This window comes from Eurosta solidaginis, chromosome 1, assembly GCF_040869045.1.
Source record: "Eurosta solidaginis isolate ZX-2024a chromosome 1, ASM4086904v1, whole genome shotgun sequence".
Lineage (NCBI taxonomy): Eukaryota > Metazoa > Arthropoda > Insecta > Diptera > Tephritidae > Eurosta > Eurosta solidaginis.
The window spans coordinates 24276189-24303667 of NC_090319.1; the positions used below are offsets into that span (position 1 = coordinate 24276189).

Sequence of the window (27479 nt, forward strand, 5' to 3'; positions counted from 1 at the left end):
TAGAAGATGAGGTGGCTCATTAGAGCGAAACCTCAGAGCCCCCAGTGCTCGCCCCCAATGAATAAATACAAGGTGTAGCAGGTAGATAGTGACCTCTCTTTAAATAAATTTAAAAATAACAAACAATTACATTAAAATAAAGATATCATAAATGAAGTGTACCGATGCTTTGCATCGTCCCGTATTTTAAATACACCATAAACAAAGTAAAATAACATACAGTCCATTAAAATAGTAATTTATAAAATAAAAAGATAATAAATTTAACAAGTGAGGAAGGCTAAGTTCGGGTGTAACCGAACATAACATACTCAGTTTAGAGCTATGGAGACAAAATAAGGAAAATCAATCTGGGGTAACCCTGGAATGTGGTTGTATAACATGTGTATCAAATGAAAGGTATTAAAGAGTATTTTAAGAGAGAGTAGGCCATAGTTCTATGGATGAACGCCATTTAGGGATATCGCCATAAAGGTAGACCAGGGCTGAATCTAGAATTTGTTTGTACGATATGGGTATCAAATGAAAGGTGTTACTGAGCATTTTAAGAGGGAGTGGGCCTTAGGTCTATCGGTGGACGCCTTTTCGAGATGTCCCCATTAAGGTGGACCAGGGGTGATTCTATAATGTGTTTGTACGATATGGGTATCAAATGAAAGCTGTTAATGAGTATTTTGAAAAGGAGTGATCCTTAGTTCCATAGGTGGACGCCGTTTCGAGATATCGCCATAAAGGTGGACCAGGGGTGTCTCTAGAATGTGTTTGTACGATATGGGAATCAAATGAAAGGTGTTACTGAGCATTTTAAGAGGGAGTGGGCATTAGGTCTATAGGTGGACGCCTTTTCGAGATATCGCCATTAGGGTGGGCCAGGGGTGACTCTAGAATGTTTGTACGGTATGGGTATCAAACGAAAGGTGTTACTGAGCATTTTAAGAGGGAGTGGGCATGAGGTCTATAGGTGGACGCCTTTTCGAGATATCGTCATTAGGGTGGGCCAGGGGTGACTCTAGAATGTGTTTGTACGATATGTGAATCAAACGAAAGGTGTTACTGAGCATTTTAAGAGGGAGTGGGCATTAGGTCTATAGGTGGACGCCCTTTCGAGATATCGCCATTAGGGTGGGCCAGGGGTGACTCTAGAATGTTTGTACGATATGGGTATCAAACGAAAGGTGTTACTGAGCATTTTAAGAGGAAGTGGGCATTAGGTCTATAGGTGGACGCCTTTTCGAGATATCGCCATTAGGGTGGGCCAGGGGTGACTCTAGAATGTGTTTGTACGATATGGGTATCAAATGAAAGGTGGTAAGGATTATTTTAAAAGGGAGTAATCATTAGTTCTATAGGTGGACGCCTTTTCGAGATATCGCCATAAACGTGGACCAAGGGTGACTCTAGAATGTTTGTACGATATGGGTATCAAACGAAAGGTGTTACTGAGCATTTTAAGAGGGAATGGGCATTAGGTCTATAGGTGGACGCCTTTTCGAGATATCGCCATTAGGGTGGGCCAGGGTGACTCTAGAATGTGTTTGTACGATATGGGTATCAAATGAAAGGTGGTAAAGAGTATTTTAAAAGGGAGTAATCCTTAGTTCTATAGGTGGACGCCTTTTCGAGATATCGCCATAAAGCTGGACCAAGGGTGACTCTAGAATGTTTGTACGGTATGGGTATCAAACGAAAGGTGTTACTGAGCATTTTAAGAGGGAGTGGGCATTAGGTCTATAGGTGGACGCCTTTTCGAGATATCGCTATTAGGGTGGGCCAGGGTGACTCTAGAATGTGTTTGTACGATATGGGTATGAAATGAAAGGTGGTAATGAGTATTTTAAAAGGGAGTAATCCTTAGTTCTATAGGTGGACGCCTTTTCGAGATATCGCCATTAGGGTGGGCCAGGTGTGACTCTAGAATGTTTGTACGATATGGGTATCAAACGAAAGGTGTTACTGAGCATTTTAAGAGGGAGTGAGCATTAAGTCTATAGGTGGACGCCTTTTCGAGATATCGCCATTAGGGTGGGACAGGGGTGACTCTAGAATGTTTGTACGATATGGGTATCAAACGAAAGGTGTTACTGAGCATTTTAAGAGGGAGTGGACATTAGGTCTATAGGTGGACGCCTTTTCGAGATATCGCCATTAGGGTGGGCCAGGGGTGACTCTAGAATGTTTGTACGATATGAGTATCAAACGAAAGGTGTTACTGAGCATTTTAAGAGGGAGTGGACATTAGGTCTATAGGTGGACGCCTTTTCGAGATATCGCCATTAAGGTGGGCCAGGGTGAATCTAGAATGTGTTTGTACGATATGGGTATCAAACGAAAGGTGGTAATGAGTATTTTAAAAGGAAGGGAGTAATCCTTAGTTCTATAGGTGGACGCCTTTTCGAAATATCGCCATTAGGGTGGGCCAGGTGTGACTCTAGAATGTTTGTACGATATGGGTATCAAACGAAAGCTGTTACTGAGCATTTTAAGAGGGAGTGGGCATTAGGTCTATAGGTGGACGCCTTTTCGAGATATCGCCATTAGGGTGGGCCAGGGGTGACTCTAGAATGTTTGTACGATATGGGTATCAAACGAAAGGTGTTACTGAGCATTTTAAGAGGGAGTGGACACTAGGTCTATAGGTGGACGCCTTTTCGAGATATCGCCATTAGGGTGGGCCAGGGGTGACTCTAGAATGTTTGTACGATATGGGTATCAAACGAAAGGTGTTACTGAGCATTTTAAGAGGGAGGGGGCATTAGGTCTATAGGTGGACGCCTTTTCGAGATATCGCCATTAGGGTGGGACAGGGGTGACTCTGGTATGTTTTTGTACGATATGGATATCAAATTAAAGGTATTAATGAGGGTTTTAAAAGCGAGTGGCCCTTAGATGTATATGTGAAGGCGTTCTCGCGATATCGACCAAAATGTGGACCAGGTGATCCAGAAAATCATCTGTCGGGTACTGCTAATTTATTTATATATGCAATACCACTAACAGTATTCCTGCCAAGATTCCAAGGGCTGTTGATTTCGCCTTGTAGAACTTTTTCATTTTCTTCTACTTAATATGGTAGGTGTCACACCCATTTTACAAAGTTTTTTCCAAAGTTATATTTTGCGTCAATAAACCAATCCAGTTACCATGTTTCATCACTTTTTTCGTATTTGGTATAGAATTATGGCATTTTTTTCATTTTTCGTAATTTTCGATATCGATAAAGTGGGCGTGGTTATGGTCAGATTTCGCCCATTTTTTATACCAAGAAAAAGTGAGCTCAGTTAAGTACGTGGGCTAAGTTTAGTAAAGATATATCGGATTTTGCTCAAGTTATTGTGTTAATGGCCGAGCGGAAGGACAGACGGTGGACTGTGTATAAAAACTGGGCGTGGCTTACACCGATTTCGCCCATTTTCACAGAGAACAGTTATCGTCATAGAATCTATGCTCCTACCAAATTTGAGAAGGATTGGTAAATTTTTGTTCGACTTATGGCAATAAAAGTATTCTAGACAAACTAAATGAAAATGGGAGGAGCCACGCCCATTTTGAAATTTTCTTTTATTTTTGTATTTTGTTGCATCATATCATTACTGGAGTTGAATTTTGACTTAATTTACTTATATACAGTAAAGATATTAAATTTTTTGTTAAAATTTGAATTAAAAAAAATTTTTTTTTAAAAAGTGGGCGTGTTCTTCATCCAATTTTGCTAATTTTTATCTAGCACATATAGAGTAATAGTAGTAACGTTCCTGCCAAATTTCATCATGATATCTTCAACGACTGCCAAATTACAGCTTGCAAAACTTTTAAATTACCTTCTTGTAAAAGTGGGCGGTGCCACGCCCATTGTCCAAAATGTTACTAATTTTCTATTCTGCGTCATAACGTCAACCCATCTACCAAGTTTCGTCGCTTTATCTGTCTTTTGTAATGAGTTATCGCACTTTTTCGGTTTTTCAAAATTTTCGATATCGAAAAAGTGGGCGTGGTTATAGTCCGATATCGTTCATTTTAAATAGCGGTCTGAGATGAGTGCTCAGGAACCTACATACCAAATTTCATCAAGATACCTCAAAATTTACTCAAGTTATCGTGTTAACGGACGGACGGACGGACGGACGGACATGGCTCAATCAAATTTTTTTTCGATCCTGATTATTTTGATATATGGAAGTCTATATCTATCTCGATTCCTTTATATATGTACAACCAACCGTTATCCAATCAAACTTAATATACTCTGTGAGCTCTGCTCAACTGAGTATAAAAAATGCTTGCTTGCACTGGGCTTTGAACCCGCAACCCCAAACGTGTTAGTCGGATACGTCATCCACTGTGCCACGACTCATACGCCTACAAGCACATCAAATTACTCCCTTATAACTCATATTAAACTGCTCGCCCTCAACTGCCCCACGCTTAGCTAGCTAATATAAAGGCAAACGGACACTCACCTCTCAGTTATCTAACAGCTACACTCCTTACAGGTGGCAACCTTTTCTAGTACGAACAAATCCCTCAGCAACGTTCCTGATGACTTCTCTCATCTTCGGGGAGCCAATATGACTGAGATGCTTTTCTCATTACAATTCATCCATTGCTTGGGAGCAACAAGGGTCTTATGATTGGTGCCTATGATCTTCCCTGTTTTGGCGACGTTCTCCTGACTATATTTAAAGAGATCGCCCTCGAAAAGCGTCCCCAAGATGCTCCCTTCCCCCTATTATTCTGTTTCATTTATATTTTTATTGTTTTCTTTCAAGAACACGAGTAAATTGCAAGTGGATTTTTGATCCAGGTATGACGCGACATAATGAAGTAAGGTAGATATACAAATAACCTTGCCGGGCATAGGAGAGAGCCCTTCGTGGATTTCACAAAACAATGGGTGGTGTCTGCACATGAACACGTTTCCCACAATTGTAGGAAATATATATGAAAGAAAATCTGAAACACCCTTCAGAAAAAAAAAACCATCAAAATCAAAGCGAACTTTGAGAGACATATAACTAGTTGTTTGTTAGATCAAAAAGTTATTGACTTCCCAAATGTGGTATTTACCAGGCCCTATCTGAATAGGTAGAGGATCTTATATTTAATAGGGTATAGAGGTAGGTAGATATTGAATTGGGGAGCACCAGAGTATGCATACTCATCCCTCTGCCGATCTAGGTGCGTAGTACGTAAGTTATAAAACGAAGAGTATTTATTACCCACTGTTTTTCATTGAAATTATTTATGGCTACGGATATTATAAGTTGGGCTGATATCTTAACGTAAGAAAATAACTAAGCTCGTTGAACTAGGTGCTTATATCTTAAACTTGTCAGTATTATTGTGCACAAGCTATCTTTTATTTTATATTTATGTTACATTTTTTATTATTCTGTTTTACGTTTTAAGTATCTTAAAATCAGCGCTAATTTCCGCTCTTTATATACATATTAGGGCGGGTCGATTTGGGGGGAGGCAAAAAAATCGCCCATTGCTCTGTGAAAATCATATTCTAGGGATCAAAATAAGAAACTTTGCCGAAGGAACCATACCTCTAAAACGAATTCTGATGTTCCCCCCCCCCGCCCCCCCCCCTCCCAGGTAGGGGCAAATTTTAAAAAATCCCACTTTGACCCATTTAGAGTGCTCCACTCGAGTCCAAATGTATGACCGACCCCCACTAACTTTGGAGGCCCGACCCACCGATGCCAGTAGCACACCCCCTGGAACCCCCTGGGGGTTCACCATACAAACATTTCAAATTATTTTATTGCAAATTTTTTTTTTTTTGTTTATACGTAATAATAAAATGTTACGTATACGCAGTGGTGCACCTCTTTTCAGTTGGTATGGATATGTTTGTGCTGATTTTTTCATGTAAAGTGCAAAACCGGCGATTTTTTGAAATGTTTGTATGGTGAACCCCCAGGGGGGTTTCGGGGGGTGTGCCACTGGTATCGGTGGGTTGGGCCTCCAAAGTTAGTGGGGGTCGGTCATACATTTGGACTAGATTGGAGCACTCTAAATCGGTCAAAGTGGGATTTTTCAAAATTTGCCCCTACCTGGGGGGGGGGGGGGGGGGGGGGTACATCAGAATTCGTTTTAGAGGTATGGTTCCTTCGGCAAAGTTTCTTATATTGATCCCTAGAATACGATTTTCACAGAGCAATGAGCGATTTTTAAATCGACCCGCCCTAATACATATATATATTTTTATCTTCTTCTCCTATTTTTCTTACCGCTAACAGTTCCGGACGTATATCGCGTTTCCGCTCTGTCACCGAAGGCCGTGGTGCCTTAAGCTTATGCGCTCCATCCGCCCTGCCATTGGCCATTTCGTTTCAAGGTGCACCACTGATGACACCATCAACTGCAAATGCGACACCATTAAGCGATTTTCGTGGCAGTTATACGATAACAGATGATGAGTGTTAAAAATGAAAGTGCCACTACAACAGCCAGACAGGCGACAAAAAGTTATTATGACTATATTGTGAGTGAGTACTTTGCTGTGCATAAACTCGAATTGCAATCAATAAAAATCGTGCACTAACCAAATGCCATGAAGCGATCAATGAATAACGTATATGTATGTAAAATTTGTTATATGTAGTCTTAGATAAATATGTAAGTATCTATGTTTGTATATAAATTAGTAGTTTATGTTAGCGTAGATATTTACTTATAAGGTATGCACTTCAACATGTAACATATATAGATATACTTATATACATAATTTTCAGGTAGAATATAACATCTACATATATACTTACATATCTTTTTGTATCTATAATAATATTTTTTGGCTGCTTCCAAAAAAGTTAATGAATATATTTATTTATATGTTTGTTGATGTATACGGTTGATCTGTTTACGAAAATCAATTAAATAATATGCTAAAACTTTGCAATCACTTCATAACTTTGGCAAATATTTGATTCTTTAAGTATGTAGAGCAATACTTGAGACTCCATTGGGAAAGTTTGTCAATTAGAAAAGTAAAAATGCTTCAATACTTCAAACTTCTGCTCTTTTATTCACTTGACTGCCATTATTCGATTTTCGGTATTCATTATCAACTTTTGTTTAGAATACTCTTTACAGCATTCTTGTCTCAACTCTTAAGAGTTTCAAGAGCTTTACTAATGGATTTATGTGTGGCTTATGCGCGCAACAGTGGGCGGCTCAAAGATGATATAAAATACATACAAACTAAGTTTGGCTAATTTATTGTTTCTTTACTTATTTTCTAATGCATCTCCTCCGAATAATTGCAATGTAATTTTTTGGGACGAGTTCTGAAAACGAACATCTCGCGCAGTATCCTCTCCCGCCTCGAATCATCTCAGAAACAACTAGCCAGTCCACTTCACCAGCTACATAGCAGCGAGCATAAAAATAGCAGTGGGAATATATTTATACCTTTCATGAAAATGAAATGGTATATATCAATTTTTGGGAAGTCTTAATAAAATTTGGTGAGCGGGTATATATAACTGTCCGATTAGACATTTTCCGGAACCGGCCGGATCGCACCGCTATAGCATATATCCCCCATACAACCCCTTTTTCAGAAAAGAGGATTTTTGTCGTATCTTGCTCAATGTATCGGATTGAAGCTTCAAACTTCACCATATGCTTTCGTATATTGCCACATATTTTCGTCTGAAAAAATGGAGAGATCGGTCGTATATATCGCATATATCCCCCACAACCGATTGTTCAGGTAAGAAGAGGCTTTGCGTAATTACTGCCCCATTTTAACAGCTATATATCACGTATATGCTATATATTGTTGTCTGAAAAATTCGAAGAGATCGGTGGTATATAATATATACCCCATATAAACTGTCATTTCTGTCCCCTTTTTTTATCGGCTAGTAGCTTCGAATTTCATCAAACACTTACGTTTACGTCATATATTGTTGAAATACGTGATTCGTAGTCATAGTTTTTACATGCAGACTACAAAAAACCTGAAACTTTGCATCCTCACACAAAGTACCTACCTTTTTTATACTCAGCTCAGCAGTCCGTCCGTCTGTAAACACGATAACTTGAGTAAATTTTGAAGTATCTTCATGAAATTTGGTATGTAGGTTCCTGGGCGCTCAACTCAGATCGCTGTTTAAAATGAACGAAATCGGACTACAACCACGCCCACTTTTTCGATATCGAAAATTTCGAAAACCGAAAAAGTGCGATAATTCATTACCAAAGACAGATAAAACGATGAAACTTGGTAGGTGCGTTGACCTTATGCCGCAAAATAGAAAATTAGAAAAATTTTGGAAAATGGGCGTGGCACCGCCCACTTTTAAAAGAAGGTAATTTAAAAGTTTTGCAAGCTGTAATTTGGCAGTCGTTGAAGATATCATGATGAAATTTGGTAGGCACTTTACTCCTAATTATTATCCCTGGAAGCACTGCGACCTTTGTGTAGATCTATTGTGTATGACCATCGGTCACTACCTTTACACGGTTACCAAATGGAAAATGTGTTAGTAAACACGAACGCGTAGCGAGCACGAAAGCAAAATCAATTATTTATTTAGTTTAATTTCAATGCATGAACGGTGAGCACGTGTCACACGCACCCTTTGGTACTCTGTTTTAAGCGCGCGTGCGACACTTTCTTACTGTACGACCATCGAAATCAAACTAAAAAAAAGCTGTCGTTGATTTTGACGAAGTAGCCATTGTGCTATCGCTTATCGTATACATATATGGTCGCTTAGCAGGTGCTAAGCTCACGCCCATCCCGGTGCATGACCTTTCAGCCTATTTTTTGATAATGTGAACGGCTGTTTCATCCTCCAACTCACAGAAACGACAAATTTGAGTATCGGATAGATTTAGTATACTTATGTCATATCGTAGACCACAGTGTCTCGTGTAGTACCCAGTGAGAGTTTGTAGGTCCTCCCTGCTTAGATTAATGAGTTTGTAGTTCGTTGCCGGAAGTATAAACAGTTTGGCCTGTCTTTGCCCCAGTGACGTCTGAATTGTTTTGTTTCCCAGCTACTTATGGTTTGTTTTTGTGTGTCCGCAAAAGGGCTTTAGACCTTAGAATGTTGCTGTAGCACCCTGTTTTGTTGGGTAATCTGCACGTTCATCACCTGTCCCTGATGACCGGGAACCAATCCTAACAAAACTTTATTTTTGGCTCCCAGGTCACTGAGGATTTCAGTTCATTCATCCACTAGCTTAGATGTAACTGTGTGGTATTGCAAGGCACGCAGGGCCGCCTGGCTGTCCGACATAATGTCGAAACTCTTGGAGGATCAGCCTCTCCATAGACATTCTCTACCGTAAACTTCTATTGCATGGATTTCTGTCTGAAATATGGTGGGGTAGATGCCCACTGGTATCGATTTTTTGAAGTTCGGCACATAGATGTCAGCTCCTGTTCTTCTGTCATCGAATTTCGATCCATCCGTGACACACGTGAGTCACGATCATTATAAGGATTATCTGTTTCGCAGTGGGTTCTGTACACAATGGACACTTCAAAGTTCCGTGAAATTCTGAGCTTAGGGGACATTTCATCACGCAGTTGTAATGTGAGTCTATGTCAAAGAATTTAGCCACCCTTTCTGAACTTTTTTACGAAAATGTAAGTCTGCTTGGGACATTACTTCACTTAATCAATTGGAGTTCATTCCACCAAATCCAAAAATGGTTATTGGCTGACTCACCACTCCTGCTTTATTGCACTTTCCATTACCCTTACCAGAGCTTCGGCCTACAGGCTCTCTTGTTGTTGTAGATATTTACCACCTCAAAAACTGCCACAAAAATAAAAACATAACGCGCCATAAGTACTCGTACATAAATATTTGTCATTTGCATACAAATGCTTACAAAAACATTCTTCTAAGAGTAAAGTAACAAATACGTTCGGTTTCATGAACTGGAAATATATTTGATTAATTTAATAACAGACAACCTGCTGTCTATACCTAATTACATGCTGGGCCGGATTATGCATGCCAAAAACCCACAGGAAAAAACATTTCCTTAATTGCCGAATTGCTTTTACTCAGCTGTGTAAAGCAAGAGATAATATAACAACAATAACAGCATATTTCTCGTAACGGCATAAGCCATTCTTAAACAGAGATATTCGTTATTTATTTGACTTGGAAGTCGAACTAAGTTCGTCCTTCCCATAAAAATATTGTTGACTTTGTAAACATTTGAAATTTAGCGTTTCATGTGCTCTTAACTTCAATTGATATTACGATCATTTAAAGTGGTCATAACGCCAATTGACGTTATTTCCCTATAAAAACTTTTGACAACCCGCCTATAAGTGAAGAACGCGAATACATTTAATTGTGAAGCTCTACCCCCATAGTAGTGTTGCATAAAAGCATTTGATAACGGAAATTTGGAGTTTTGTTTATTTAATAGTTCAGTTATGGAACCCATAACAGAAGGAAAAGACTAATCGAGAACTCATAAAACTCGCACACAATGGTATTTTTTTAAAGATTAATCGATACCTGGAAAAAAATAAATATACCGATGCACTTTTGCTGCTGACTTCGATCCTTCGAGCTAATCCAAAATGTATGAAAATATCTTGCGTCGTCTATGACTATGAAGATTTTCGAATGGTTTTAAAATTTTTTTTTAGTTTACGTGACTCTGTAGCGCCCCTAGGCAATCGTCTATACAGAATAATCCCATTATGATTGTTTCTATATTTATCCTATCAACACTGAAATAAATAAAATAAATGTAAGGCGCGAAAACCTCAAAAGAGATCTAAAGCCGAGCTTCTCTTCCAATTTGCGTCGTGCTCCTCTTGATTTTCCTTAAAAATTGGGCGGACGGGACCTACATGTTTTATGCCGACTCCGAACGGTATCTGCAAGGCAGTTGAGTTTTCACTGAGAGCTTTTCATGGCAGAAATACACCCGGAGCGCTTGCCAAACACTCCCGAGGGGCGACTCCGCTTAAAAAAATTTTCTTCTAATTGAAAAACCTTATTTCTAAAATTTTGATGTTGCCTTGCCCGGGGTGTGAACCCAGGGCGTCCGGTGTGGTAAGCGGAGCACGCTCCCATCACACCACGGTGGCCGCCCTGCTGGCGGCGAAATAAGACTATAAAATTAATCATGTTTTTGTTACAGTTTAACTGATAATCCAATTTCAACGCAAATAGTAGTTGCACATTATCGACACCTGGTGTAACAAAGAGTTTTGTTTTTTATCGCAGTAAAAGGTGTGCTTTATTTCTAATTGAGATAATTAACAAACAAATGTGCTAATGACCAAAATACATATATATTATTTAAGTTGTATTTGTTGTTGCATTGCTCATCGTAATTAGTATGCTAGGGAAATAACAAAACATCTGTTTCTTATCTTGAGGTGATTTTTAAGTAGTAAATGCGAAACATTTTGAACATTTTTTCCCCTCCCCCATAGAGAATACAAGGTACGGAGTTTAAGATACCACCTAGCAATAATAATTCTAGAAAAAAGAAATAGAAAATCAGTATTGGGTGACAAAAGGTTTTGGAACTTCGCAAGCTCATACGCTAGCGAAATCTGCAACAATGTTCGAACTTAGACCAATTCGCAAAATATTTTACAACATTTTCAACAAAACTAAGGATATAATAGAGCACTGTTGTGTGTGGTTTAACCCTTACTTAAATTCAATTAAGGGCATCTTTGATAAACCAAAACAACTGTAAAAAATTGGAAATCTTAGACGATTAGTAGATCTGTTAGATAGACGAATTTCATACATTAAAAAGTATCCGGTTTTTAAAAGATATCCATCTCTAAAAAAAAGACCCAGTTATAAAAAAGTACCAGGTGCTAAAAACGCACGCAATAATAAACAAGTAAGGACATTACTGTCTTCGGCTGTGCCGAAAACTTTACACCTTTCATGAATGGGGCTGAACAATAATCTTATCCCATTCGTAATCTCCAAATAATGCGCTGTATAAGATAAGAAATATATAGTGAAAAGATGTACATACCTAAACGATTTTTAAGTTAAATAAAAAATAAAAAATGGCAAAAAACCGCCTTATCTGAACGATCGGTTGTATGGGATATATATTATATATAGCTCCGATCGAAATGAGTTTTTCATAAAATCTTCTATGATATATTAGAACAAATATCACCAAGTTTAACGTTTTTATATTGGAAATTAAGGGAGAAATGGCCAAAAATCTTTCTATCTGAACGATCGGTTGTATGGGATATAACTATATATAGCTCCGGTCAAAGTGATTTTTTCAGGATATCTTCTATGATATATTAGAATTTATATCACCGAGTTTCACGTTTATACTTTCTAAATTGCGGCAGGAATAACCAAAATCGCCTTGTCTGAACGATCGGTTGTATGGGAGATACATATATGCCGGATCCGACAAATGTCTAATATAATACAAAAATACATCTTTGTGCCAAATTTCATTGAGATATCTCAGAATTTGAAGGACTAGTTTGCGTTCAAATAGATAGAAGGGACGGACGGACAGACGGACGGACGGACGGACATGGCTATATCAACTCAGTTCGTCGCCCTGATCAATTTGGTATATTTAATGTTGAGTCTATCTTCTATATTTCTCAACGTTACAAACATCGGACCAAAGTTAATACACCATTTCATGTGCATGAAAGGTATAAAAATTGGGACCTGGTTCTAAAAAGTACTTGGTTCAAGAAGTAGCCAGTGCCAAAAAGTACCCTGTTCTAAAAAAGTACCCATTTCTGGAAAATAACCTGGCCCAAAAAATACTCAGTCTCTTAACATAACCCGGTTCTAAAAAGGTGTCGGGTTCCAAAAATTAACCGGCTCTGAAAAATTCTTCTATTCATAAAGTAGTCTGCTCTTAAAAGTGCCCGGTAGTCAAAAAGTAATAGGTTCAAAAAACTTCACGGTACTAAAAAAAAGAACAATACCCGCTTCTTAATAAGTACCTGTTTCAGAAAAAATACACGGCTCAAAAAATTTAATGGTTCTTAAAAATTACTGGGTTCTAAAAATGTAGCCAAAATGTTGCGCTGTGCAATCTTTTGCAAATCATTGGTAGTGTTGTATTTTTGTTTGCTATTTTAATTTAATTAACATTTCCATGGTTCTTGGTTTATTAACAATTCAGCTTCGAATTCGAGCTAAAGGCCTATAACAATAATTTGTATGTGTATTTAATTAGCGAGACATGCTCACTTTGCTTTATACAATTGTTTTTGTTATTGATATTAGAGAAAAATTGCAAAAGTTTACAAACGGCGATGGTTACTGGACACATGTTTCTGAATTTCACTTCTTCAACAGCTATCTTTCCTGGAGCTGAATATTGAACTCGAAATCTCCAACACTCACGGAGCGTAATTGATGAATAATGAGGAAGATTATACACCGAAGCCAGTTATTAGAAGTTGTATACCACAGTCGCAAATAACGATGAATATGTGGGCATACATAAAGTAGCAAATAATGCAGAACAAAGTTGCATAAAACTGAAAGAACGTATAGCTGGGTTCAGTTGCAACATGATCCTAAACGCACAAGTCTGAGCAAAATGAGCTCCGTCGTTAACAATGTATTATACATTGTTGGAACACTGCAGGACAGAAAAGGTTGGTCACATTCCTAAATTGCTACAAAACACAAATCTCGATCTGATTTACCTTACAATTAGATACCCGAGATTATAAAATCAATGAAAGAAGGAAACTGAGGCAAGCACGGAACTCGCGGTGGAGTTGCCGTGCAACCGGGTGCCATTACCCGAGAATGGAAGAGGAGGGTGGATAGTCCTCCTCGGCCAAACCAAGGCTGGTGGACTTGAACGCCCCAGATCACCGATTGGTACCAACTTGTTGGGCCAAAGATCAACGGAAATTGATCTGTGTTTTACACCGGAGGTAGGTCTACGAAGACAGGGACTCCCGTAAGCATTTATCGACTCATTCTTTATACTTTAGTATAAATGCAGAGTTACTAAGCTCTTGAGCGCACCTATAATTATTCCACACAATTGTGATTAAAAATTATTTAGAATTAGTATGTACCTAAATGGTGAATAAAGAAATCGCAACAAAAAGGGAATACCTAGTTAGAGACCAATTGCAAACTGAGCAGCGGCGCATTCATATGGCTGAGTGGTTAAAGACACTAGTATAAAGTATGAATGTGGAGATTTCGAGTTAAATACTCAGCTCCCGGAAAGCTAGCTGTTGAAGAATTGAAATTCAGAATTATGGTGCAATTTTTCTCTAATATCAATAATTGTTATGATAACGCTTGTGTTTTTTTTTTTTGTTTTTTTTAGTTTTTCAGTCATTGAAAAATTATCTCTTCTATTCCAAATTTAAAAAAAAACAAAAATTATCATACAAATTATTGTTATATGTAAGTCTTGAGCTCGAGCTCGAACTTGGAGTAAAAGAAAAATCTTAAAATTTGAATCAATCACTTAATCAAAATCAAGCAGGGCACGCGACTGTAAATAAGTACATAGATCTGGTCAAATTAACAGACCACTTTTAAATGCGTACCGCATGGATACCCATGGGACAGTGCTCTGTCTAAACCCCAATGACCATTGATAGGTGAGCCTTAGTGAACCCCATTATTTCGGCAGACCTCCTGCCATCCACTTTCGGCCAGAAATATCTTGCTACCCTACAAGACGTGGTGTCCGCCCAACGTTTGCTGAGCTGACTCGAGGGCCAGCTATGGAGGAGCAATCCACAGGTGGCCAGCGGGATCCCGAAATCCCTATAGCCATCTTAATCCGGTTCAATTGCATCGATGCGGGCTAAGAGATCCGCTTGACAGTTACCCGGGATATCACTATGGCCCGGGATTCCGATAATCTTAATTGTAAAACAATTCGATGCAATCGCAAGCGAGGTCAGGCACTACCAGACCACCCCCGATCGCACTGTAGTTGAGCTCGAGGCCTTGATAGCCGCTTGGCTATCAGAGTAGATATGAAATTCCCTAACGGTAGTAGCACTGGATAGTTTTCCATCCACCGCATCCTTAATCGCAGCAGCTGCCGCTTGGAATACACTGCAGTGATCAGCCAAATTAAACTTGCGGCTTATATTTAGCTCTTGACAGAAGGACCATCTCATAAAGCCAGTGTACTACATAGCCCCTCTGCAGGAGTACAAGGCAATGGCGGCCTTCCTGGCCCAATATTCCACATTGGGTCTCCAGGACAGTTTCTTGTCCAAAACAATCCCCAAAAATTCAACCCTATCAGAAAGTACCAACGGTGCCCCTCCAATCGAGGGAGTTCTGAAATCGGGCATCTTATATCTCCTTGTAAAAAGCACGAATTCCGTTTCTCCCGGGTTGACCGCCAATCCACATGATTCAGCCCACCTAGCCACAGTATCCAGGTAGCCCTGCAGAACATCGCGCAGGGTACCCAGAATTTGCCTCCGAATAGGATACCGAGGTCATCTGCATAGGCAACCACCCGTCAACGATTGGCTTCTAGCTCCACAAGAAGCTCGTTGACTACCACAACCCAGAGCAGAGGAGATAGGACACCCCCCTGTGGCGTGCCCCTACACACCTTCCTCTTAATTATGGCCTCTCCCCACTCCGCTGCGACTATTCTGCCGCATAGAAGTTTGCTAATAAATTCAACCAGAGCCACTTCGACTCCTAAACCCACCAGAGCTCTTTCGATTGCCCCCTGTAAGACATTGGTAAAAGCCACCTCGTTGTCTAGAAAGGCACACAGAGCATACTCTTTGTGTTCTAGGGACCCCTCTATTTGCTTTACAATCGAATGGAGAGCCGTTTTCGTCGATCTGCTTTGTGCGAGTCGCATCAAAAATTGTTTTGGAGTTATTGTACCTAACTATGAATTTAGTAGAATAATAATCATTTTAAATGTATAACTAATCCTGAATATTTTAATAAAAATGATAAAAGAAAGAATATGTATGTATATGTAAGTGTAAAATGACTAACTAGTAATACTCTAGCTGTATTGTAGCAAAACATAATTGCAAGGTAAATATTTGGGAGTTCCGATGTCTATGTAAGGACAAAATATTAATTATATTAATATTTAAGTTTTTTTTTTTAATTTACGTAATTTAAAAAACTATTCTACGAAGTTTTTGGTACTATAAAATATACAAAATATACGCGTTTTTCATAAGCAAAATTTCGACAGTTAAATTTTTATGGTCAAACGCGAAAAACATAATAATTAAGTTAGCAATTAACATAATTGAGTTGGTAGGAGAGTAATGTAAAAAAATATTCAAATATATCTTTTCATTGTATTAAAAAGTTTGGTTCCCTTACTCGAACGTTCTTTGATATAAGTTTTATAATGGAGAACTAGACGAGTGCTAAGTAGCGGTATTTATCTATGATTGTATAATAATAAAAAAATTTTTAGTTGTCATAGATATCATTTAAGATGTAGGTTTAATTCTTACTCTTATCTCAGATTTAAGCAATACGTACTTATGTGTATGTAAAGAGATGTACGTAGTAATTTAATTTTAAATATATTTTAAAAGTGAATGAAAAGAAACTAATAAAATAATTAAATTCTAGCTTACTTACTGACTACCCACTTTCAATTCATAAAGAAGATTTTTTTGGGTAAGGTAAGTTTTAAATTGTGGTAAATTATTATAAAATGGTATGAAAACGAATGTTGAAATTTTCAAGACACTGGGCATTCATAAAACTCGAGCTTCCTCATTCTGACGGTATAGTTGAACATTATAATTTGGCGTACTAGTGCACACGTATATTTGATGCTCTATGGATCTGCAGCAGCTGCAACGCAACCACCTGAAAAAGTAATGCTGGTATAAATACCGAAGCGGGAAGAAATACCATAAAATATACTATCATTTTGACTAGCAGCAAGTTAATGAAAAAACAAATGGAGGGAAAACAAAACGAAGGATTAGAAGTAGAAACCGAAGTAAAAAGTAAAAAGTATTGACTCAAAACGTAAAACAAATGGTTTCCCCACCAGCTTGCATTATAATGGCGATTCTTCTGACAACACAGTTGACTCCTGCTTATTATTTGCCAAGTTTTTCCAAACTGTGTATGAAACCCAAATAATGCATTCATCTCCGTCTTTTTCAGCTGCTTCTTTGCCTATAATAACTACTTTCACGGTTTCTGAAGAGGCTGTCATTTCGGCAATTTCTTCGCTGAATTCTATCCGAAAGTCGGATTGCGAAGGTTTCTCACCATTATTTTTCAAAAATTGTTGCAGTGTAATTGCACCCTATACTGGTCTTCTCTTTGAACTGTGCTTTAATAATGGAATTTTTTTGAATCAATGGAAGATATGCACTGTTATTACAGTCTATAAATCTGGTGATCGGCAACCGTGGTGTAATGGTAGCGTGCTCCGCCTACCACACCGTGTGCCCTGGGTTCGCACCCCGGGCAAAGCAACATCAAAATTTTAGAAATAATGTTTTTCAATTAGAAGAAAATTTTTTTAAGCTGGGTCGCCCCTCGGCAGTGTTTGGCAAGCGCTCCGGGTGTATTTCTGCCATGAAAAGCGCTCAGTGAAAACTCAACTGCCTTGCAGATGCCGTTCGGAGTCGGCATAAAACATGTAGGTCCCGTCCGGCCAATTTTTAGGGAAAATCAAGAGGAGCACGACGCAAATTGGAAGAGAAGCTCGGCCTTAGATCTCTTCGGAAGTTATTGCGCCTTAAATTTTTTTTTTATTTAAATCTGGTGATCGTAGTGATGTCCTCAACTACAGCCCAATTGTTAAACAAAGCACCTTGGCTAAATTATTTGACCATATTCTCCAGTCAAAATTAGTCGACCATGTTAGTACGGTTATTTTAAATTGCCAACATAGTTTTTTCCCAAGTAGATCAACCTGCACGAATCTAACCATACTGACAAACCAGATGATTAATGCTTTTGAAAATCGAACGCATTAGGATGTTGTGTACACAGACTTCTCCAAAGCATTTCATAAAGTCAGTCACTTTATATTTTTGTAAAAAACTGACAGGAAGAAAACTCCAGGTTAAAATGGGAGCTGCGTCATCAAGAACTATGATAGATGCTGTATCAGGTATACATCATGGTACCCACTGTGGTCCACCTCTATACTTATTATTTATAAATGAGTTATCGAATTTGTTCAGCTTCACTAACTGTTTTCGCTGACGATGTGAAAATTTTCTCAGTTATACGTGACCACTCTGATATTCGTAAAATGCAGCGCTATCTCGAAGCTCTTTAACCTTCAAGAGGGCGCGCCATCTTTTGTAATAAAAGCGGTCGCGCGTAGTCTTTTCGACGCCACAATTGAAATGATAGATTTAAAGTGGCTTAAGTTGTGGAATTCATTTTTTTTTCTTAGTTTTAGTTATTATGTAATCATAAAATAATATTTTACAGGAAAAGTATTTTTTTTTTTTGTCATTTTAAATGAGGGAAAAACATAAAAAGTAATATAATTCATTGAATGCAAAGTAAATTCATTAATCTTAGCAAAAAACCAAACATATTTTTTTCAAAATTTGGGGAAAACATAAAAATTCATATAATACATTGAATAGAATGTAAATACATTAATATCTTATAGAAAGTTAGAATAGTTCAATAATCAGATTCATCAGATTCATCGGTCACAAAACACTCATTGCAAATAAATACAGTATGGTCTCGACAAATATTTCTTTCGCAGATTTTGCATGGGGTTTTTGTCTGCCTTCTTTTTTTTTGCTGGACATATTTTGCAGCTTCCTCTACTGGCTTCGGATGTGCTTGCCTCACTATTGGGCTCATCGTCTAATTTCAAATTCCTTGGTAAATTTTTATCAGCTCTTCTTTTCATATGTTCTTTCGTCATTTCCATTCCCAATTCGCGTAGATTTTTACATATTTTTTCAATAACTACACCATTTTCTCTAAAACTTACCATTGGGTTTACTCCAGCAATATCTAGCAAGCGAAAAAAGAGTGTCAATGGCCACCTATTGCACTTCCTTGACGCGGAATACAATTTTACTTTTTTATCTACTTCATCAACTCCACCTTTTGTTTTGTTGTAAAAAGTTATAATAGCTGGTTTATCTTCTCGTTAGAGATGGTGTCAATTTCAGCTGTACGATGAAGTGATGAAATCACTTTAGGTACATACGATACCCGGGTAGAAATATTTGAAACCCCAAATTGACTAGAATACTCTGGCTTTCCCTTCGTAATGAAACAAGGGAGAATTTCTTTTTTATTTTTACGCAAAATGCCAACAACAGACATTTTATCATTTGTGGCTAAATCTTTTACCAAAGGAATGCTGGTGAACCAGTTATCAATGGTAAAATTTCGTCCGGTTCCAGAAATTGGTGAAATTAACCTTTTTACAACATCACTTCCCGAATTACCGATTTGAAACGGTCCTTCTGGTCTCCCAGCACAAAGCTCAATATTCAACGTGTAAAAGTTTCTTGAATCCACTAGTGCATAAATTTTTAGCCCATATTTGTCAGGTTCTGATTTCTTGTATTATCTAAAAGGACATTTTCCGCGGAATCCGCATAACATTTCATCTATTACAACATTCTCACTAACAGAATAAGGAGTTTGAAAATATTTAGCACTTCTCGTATGGGCGCAGCTTTGTCTTGGGCTCGGCGAAAACTTCTTGTGGATGCATAATTAAACCGGAGAGAGTTTAGAAGAAATTTCATCCTTTTCAGAGGCTTAGTATTTGGAAATATGGCAATACCAGTATCATCATCATACACATCTTCCAAGTTTCCATGAGACATTCGTGAGGTTCCAGCAATGTATAATAATCCGAACAGTACTCGAATCTCAACAGAATAGGTAGTTTTGCAATCTCGAGCTCTGGAGTATGCGCTTTCCTTTTTCTGTAAAAATTCGTTAATATATTTTACTACAGTCGTTATAATTTTATCGCATGTGAACAAATCCCATGCTTTTATAGATGTTGGTACGCCAATGCTTTTTCAAAGAACACCAGCCTCTTGAGTCATAATATTATGGGGCGTAAACCTGAACCTTTTTGTAACATTATCACGTGCCGTGAAGTATGCAGCTCTATCAGCCAAAGGAATGTTTTCCTCTTCCGAGTTACTTTATTCGTTTGAATATTCCATTTCTTCATCAGATTCCACATCTGGACTGCATTCAGATATTTCTGATTCCTCATTACATTCCACATAAGATAAGTGGTCAGAGACTTCTGATCCTTCATAACATAAGGTTTCATCATATTCATTATCTTCCTCTAGCAGAATTTTCATTATTTCACTTTCACTCATTCTTGTTTTAGCCATTTTTAGCCATAATTGCAACACTTTATTATATCAGGAAATGTGCACAGAGAGTCGCGCGTAAACTAAAAGGCGTCAGGCGCGCGTAGTCATTTCGACTACGAGAGGCAACTGAAGTAAATGCTTGCTATAAACAGTCGACAAACGTAAAAAAGAGACGGAAATAGTGCATTCGATTGGAAATGAACTAACCTCAAGCTACTAGGCTGCCAAATATCTGGGATTATATACAACAAAATTATAATACTTTATTCACCATGGGCGGTCGAAAAGACTACGCGCGACTTCTTGAAGGTTAAAAATGGTGTTCTTTTAATCGCCTACAACTGAATATCAATAAGTGCTATGTAGTAACGTTTTCTAGAATGCCTACGAGGAACATTACATTTGACTATTAGCTAAATAGTTTTAAAATATCTCGCTGTGAGGAAATGAAAGATTTTGGTGTTATCTTCGATTCGAAGCTCACATTCTCGAAACATATAGACTTTATGGTGTCTAAAGCCTATGCTATGCTAGGGTTCATAAGACGAAACACCAAAGAGTTCAAGGATCCACTGACTTTAAAATCGCTATATATTTCTTTAGTCAGGAGCCGCCTAGCATACTGTTCCGTAATTTGGAGTCCCTATTATGTTGTACACATTTAAAAAATCGAACGCGTACAGAAGATATTTACAATATTCGCATTATGTAAGCTCCAGTGGCATAGTTTCCTCCCTTCCTATGATGGGAGGCGTAAGCTGCTAGGTTTGCAGTCCTTGCATAACAGAAGGAAATATTTCTCAATTATCATTGTGTACAATATAATTGATAGACGCATCAATTGCACAGCTCTAGAAAATTTGTTCATTTTATATATTCCTCCTCGTAGTTTAAGGAACGTTTGTATATTTGAAAGTACAACGCATTATACGAATTATGGTGATAATGAGCCAATTACTAGATGCATCATGCTTTGTAATACTTACTCTAATTTCATTAATTTTAATTTGAATATTGAGAGGTTTAAATTAAATCAGTTTTTTGTTGTTAATTAATAATTAGCTTAGAAAATTTTCTAGTATGCCAATTAGTCTGTAAGGATTGTCTTCTGTAGACTGTATTAATAATAACTAAACCGAAGTCGGAGTCTAAACCAAACAGCATGTTATCAATTTGGTTATAGAAGTGTTAACAGTTTGTTAGCGACGGGCTGTCGGTTTGTTTAATATCGTCGGGTTATGGGAGTGTTGTGCATTTTTTATGAACGGTGATCGGTTTGTGATAGGTGTGTTGTCGACGATTTATAGACGAATTATCGAGGCGTTATTGAAGTATTAACGAAAAGTTGTATATTTGCTATCGGCTCTTTGACAATTTGAATTCGACATTTAATTTAATTCTTATCTATCTATCGACTTTTAATCGCGAAGTTATCGATTTACTATCGTATAATTATCGAGTACTTGTTGAAAGTTTCGATATGTCACCAATAAGTTATCGAACTGTTATCGATATTTTATAGAAAATTTGTCGATATGTTTTCGAAAATTTATTGATTTTTTATAAAAAAATCATCGATAATTTATTCAAAAGTTATCGATTTTTTATCGAAATTTTTTAATTTTTTTATTAAAAAACTATCAACTTTCAATCAAAAAGTTATTGATTTTGTATCGAAACATTATAGACTTTTTTTAAAAGAGTTTTGGATTTGCTACTGATGTGCTATCTACAATTTACCGGTTTATTATCGAGGAGTTATCGATTTGTTATAGACATATTGTCGAAAAGTTTTCGATTTTTGATTGAAAAATTATGGATTTGCTATTGGATAGTTATAAACTTCTTATCAAAAGTTATCGATTTGTTATCGAAAAATTATTGATTTCTTATTGCAGTGCAACCAATTTGTTAATGGTGTGTTATTGATTTGTTAGCGATGGTTAATCGGTTTGTTAGGAAATAGATACCAATCAACATTAAATCGATGACAAATCTATAAACCGTCGACAAAAAGCCGAAAAAATGTATACCCTTTTAATGACTTAAAAATATGTGGTTTTTTTTCTAGACACGGACAAAATAAAAAAAAGTCGAAGACAGTGTTATAATAATCCCAAAACGTTCGTCAAATATTCATGAATAATAAAAATTCCTAAATGTTCCATAGATAGTTCCGAAATATTGCAGACATTGTATCTAAACTTTTTCAAAAAAGTAGTCGCGAATCAACCCAGATATAGTTACTAAGTGATCTAAAACAAATCTGCCATGTTAGAGAATATAATATCGAAATGAACCTTAAGAAACCTCGAAATGTTCGAAAGTTACATTAATCAAATTTTTATCAATTTTCGAAACTTTTTATTAACAGGTTTTAGAAAATTTCTGAATGTGCAGTCTTAGAGCTCATTGAATTTTAGTGTAATATTGTGCAAGTTTCAAGTAGATGAGAATTAACGCTAATTTTTTAAAACTTTTTTTCCGAGGGTGTTGCCCATATCTTCCATATAAAAACCAATTTTGTTCATGCGGCGTATGGATAAAAATGCGAACACTCTCTTGAAACTTGCATATTATTACACTACGGTTAGATGAGCTAAAAAACTGCGCACCCAGAAATTTTTGAAAGTTTTTAATAAGTCTGGAAAAGTGATGAAAACTTTTTTATTTGTTGGGAGCTTTGTGTAAGCTTTGAGATGTATATGGGGAAATCCGCCAAACTTTAGTTTTTTTGGAAAAAAAATTTTTTTTTTGAAACATGGTATCACGCAAATATCTTTTTGTTAGGAACCTTGAGGGGTAAATCGGAGCTATAGTGCATCGCCGTTACTCGTCTTACATAATGCCTCGAAAAGATATAGTCAAAAGATCGAGCAAAATATATATAAATTGAGGTCCCAATGTTAAATATACATTTATTTCAACACTTCTGTACCGATTATATCGAAATTTTAACAAAATATGGAGATATATGCGCTGTTAGTTATGTAAAATTTTTTTATACACGAGACCCGGTGTTGTAGATATCGGTAAAAATGTAAAACCGAATAACCGCCAAATATTTTTTACTGCGAAGTTTGCAAAACATTTATTTTAACACCTTTCTACTGATTCTTTTGAAACTATAAAAACGTATAGATATGTGAACGGAGTATGTTTAGGTAAAAAAGTTTTAATACCCGAGATCCGGTTTTGGAGATATTGATAAAAATATAAACCCGGAAAACCTAAAATCTTTTTACTTATTTAAAAACTTCTTAACCGATTGTGTTGAAATTTTAGCAGGATGTACATATCTATGTGGGATATATTTAGGTAAAATTTTGTTGATACCCGAAACACGGTTTTAGAGATATCGGCAAAAATATGAAACCGGGTAACCGTCAAATATTTCATACCCGTTTGTTAATTTTTTCTATACACCACAGTAGTATACCATCAATTGCCTCATCTAGGAATATTCACGCAAGGAAAGTTATTGATGATTATGCATGGGGCAAATATACGAAATTTTCCCCAAAAATGGGCAATCGTCAAACGAATGTCAAAGAATGTTATAAATGAAAAAGATCCTTCATATAAAAAGTTATTATGCACGTGGTTTGAACTCGTTATGCAAATTTGTTTATTTTTTCACAAGCTTTTGACCATAGGCGCAAACAGTAGACGATATTACTATCAAAAGCAGGCATGCTTAACCAACGAACCGATATCATTTCGCTACGATAATCAACGTTAATAAACGAAACAAAGTCATTTCGTTTCGTTTATTAACGTTAATTATCATAACGAAATGATATCGGTTCGTTGGTTAAGCATGCCTGATCAAAAGTGTTAACTCACGGCGTTGGCATCGAGAAAAAATGTATGCAATTTTATCTTAGAGTTGTATTTTCAAGCAAAGTGGTGAATTAAATAAGTTAAGTGATTTTTGTTGAAACTTTATTTTGAACGGAACCATTTTTTTTTTTTTTTTGAGTGGTTTTCGTTTCGATTTTTGGAGGTAAGAAAAAAAAAACGGTTCGGTTCGTGGCTCGGTTCAAAGCCCAAATTAGCGATCTCTTCGGTTCGAACCGCTGCTCCGATACTCTGCCGGAATTTTTAGTATTTATGAATATTTGACGAACGTTTCGAGATTATTATAGCGCTGTCTTCGAGTTTTTTTATTTTGTCCGTGTCTAGAAAAAAAACTACATATTTTCAAGTCATTAAAGGGTATAAAGTTTTTTCGGCTTTTTGTCGACGGTTTATAGATTCGTCATCGATTTAATGTTGATTGGTATCTATTTCCTAAGAAACCGATTAGCCATCGCTAACATCTCAATAACACACCATTAACAAATTGGTTGCACTACAATAAGAAATCAAAATTTTTCGATAACAAATCTATAAGTTTTGATAAGAAGTTTATAACTATCCGATAGCAAATCGGAATCGAAATCGGATCCATAATTTTTCAATTAAAAATCGAAAACTTGTCGATAATACATCTATAACATATCGATAACTCCTCGATCATAAACCGGTAAATTGTAGATAGCACATCAGTAGCAAATCGAAAACTATTTTAAAAAAATTCTATAATTTTTCGATACAAAATCAATAACTTTTTGATTAAAAATTTATAGTTTTTTAATAAAAAAGTTATAACTTTTCGATAAAAAATCGATAACTTTTGAATAAATTATCGATAGATTTTTTTATAAAAAATCAATAAATTTTCGAAAACATATCGACATATTTTCTATAAAATATCGATAACAGTTCGATAACCTATTGATGACACATCGAAAACTTTCAACAAGTACTCGATAATTATACGATAGTAAATCGATAACTTCGCGATTAAAAGTCGATAGATAGATAAGAATTAAATTAAATTTCGAATTCAAATTGTCAAAGAGCAGATAGCAAATATAAAAATTTTCGTTAATACTTCAATAACGCCTCGATAATTCGTCTATAAATCGTCGACAACACACCTATCACAAACCGATCAATGTTCATAAAAAATGCACAACACTCCCATAGCCCGACAATATTGAACAAACCGATAGACCGTCGCTAACAAACTGTTAACACTTCTATAACAAAATTGATAACATGCTGTTTGGTTTAGACTCCGACTTCGGTTTATTTATTACTAATACAGTCTACAGAATACAATCCTTACAGACTAATTTGCATATTAGAAAACTTTCTAAGCTAATTATTGATTAAATAACAAAAACAGATTTAATTTAAGCCTATCAATATTCAAATTAAAATTAATGAAATTAGAGTAAGTATTACAAAGCTTGATGCATCTAGTAATTGGCTCATTATCACCATAATTCGTATAATGCGTTGTACTTTCAAATATACAAACGTTCCTTAAACTACGAGGAGGAATATATAAAATGAACAAATTTTCTAGAGCTGTGCAATTGATGCGTCTATTAATTATATAATACACAAAGATAATTGAGAAATATTTCTTCTGTCATGCAAGGATTGCAAACCTAGCAGCTTACGCCTCCCATCATAGGAACGGAGGAAACTATGCCACTGGAGCTTACATAATGCGAATTTTGTAAATATCTTTTGTACGCGTTCGATTTTTTGAATGTGTACAACATTATAGGTACTCCAAATTACGGAACAGTATGCTAGGCGGCTCCTGACTAAAGAAATATATAGCGATTTTAAAGCCAGTGGATCCTTGAACTCTTTAGTGTTTCGTCTTATGAACCCTAGCTTAGCATAGGCTTTAGACAACATAAAGTCTAAATGTTTTGAGAATGTGAGCTTCGAATCGAAGATAACACCCAAATCTTTCATTTCCTCACAGTGAGATATTTTAAAACTATTTAGCTAATAGTCTAATGTAATGTTTCTCGTAGGCATTCTAGAAAACGTTACTACATAGCACTTATTGATATTCAGTTGTAGGCGATTAAAAGAACACCATTTTTCAAGAGCTTCGAGATATCGCTGCATTTTACGACTATCAGAGTGGTTACGTATAACTGGGAAAATTTTCACATCGTCCGCGGAAATCAGACAGTTAATGAAGTTGAACAAATTTGGTAACTCATTTATATAAATAATAAGAATAAAAGTGGACCACAGTGGGTACCCTGAGGTATACCTGATACATCGTCTATCATAGTTCTTGATGACGCAGCTCCCATTTTAACCTGGAGTTTTCTTCCTGTCAGTTTTTTACAAAAATATAAAGTGACTGACTTTATCAAATGCTTTGGAGAAATCTGTGTACACAACATCCAAATGAGTTCGATTTTCAAAAGCATTAATTATCTGGTTTGTCAGTATGGTTAGATTCGTGCAGGTTGATCTACTTGGGAAAAAACTATGTTGGCAATTTAAAATAACCGTACTAACATGGTCGAATAATTTTGACTGGGGAATATGGCCAAATAATTTAGCCAAGGTGCATTGTTTAACAATTGGTCCGTAGTTGAGGACATCATTACGATCACCAGATTTATAGACTGGAATAACAGGGCAATTTTCCATTGATTCAAAAAAAGTCCATTATTAAGGCACAGTTCAAAGAGAAGATCACTATAGAGAGCAATTGCACTGCAACAATTTTTGAAAAATAATGGTGAGCAACCTTCGCAATCTGACTGTGGGCTAGAATTCAGCGACGAAATTGCCGAAATGACAGCCTCTTCAAAAACCGTGAAAGTAGTTATTATAGGCAAAGAAGTAGCTGAAAACGACGGAGATGAATGCATTATTTGGGTTTCATACACAGTTTGGAAAAACTTGGCAAATAATTAGCAGGAGTCAACTGTGTTGTCAGAAGAATCGCCATTATAATGCAAGCTGGTTAATTATTTTTTACTTTTTACTTCGGTTTCTACTTCTAATCCTTCGTTTTGTTTTCCCTCCATTTATTTTTTCATTAACTTGCTGCTAGTCAAAATGATAGTATATTTTATGGTATTTCTTCCCGCTTCGGTATTTATACCAGCATTACTTTTTCAGGTGGTTGCGTTGCAGCTGCTGCAGATCCATAGAGCATCAAATATACGTGTGCACTAGTACGCCAAATTATAATGTTCAACTATAACTTCAGACTGAAAAGGCTCGAGTTTTACGAATGCCCAGTGTCTTAAGAATTTCAACATTCATTTCCATACCATTTTATAATAAT

General features: G+C 36.6%; 1 protein-coding gene across 6 annotated transcripts in view; it reads left to right on the forward strand.

Moving 5' to 3' along the window:
- The window catches only part of 5-HT2A (5-hydroxytryptamine receptor 2A), a 300397-nt gene that overhangs the window by 177721 nt on the left and 95197 nt on the right, over window positions 1-27479 (forward strand). For 4 of the 6 annotated variants that reach the window (XM_067783074.1, XM_067783084.1, XM_067783056.1 and 1 more), the window contains exon 9: window positions 6246-7241. The exons of 1 other annotated variant lie outside the window; for it this stretch is intronic. In XM_067783074.1, the coding sequence (XP_067639175.1) occupies window positions 6246-6432 (187 nt within the window). In that variant the 3' untranslated portion in view covers window positions 6433-7241. Of the gene's footprint in view, window positions 1-6245; window positions 7242-27479 lie in introns of those variants that run through there. One more of the 6 variants, XR_010952932.1, reaches the window with a different exon arrangement.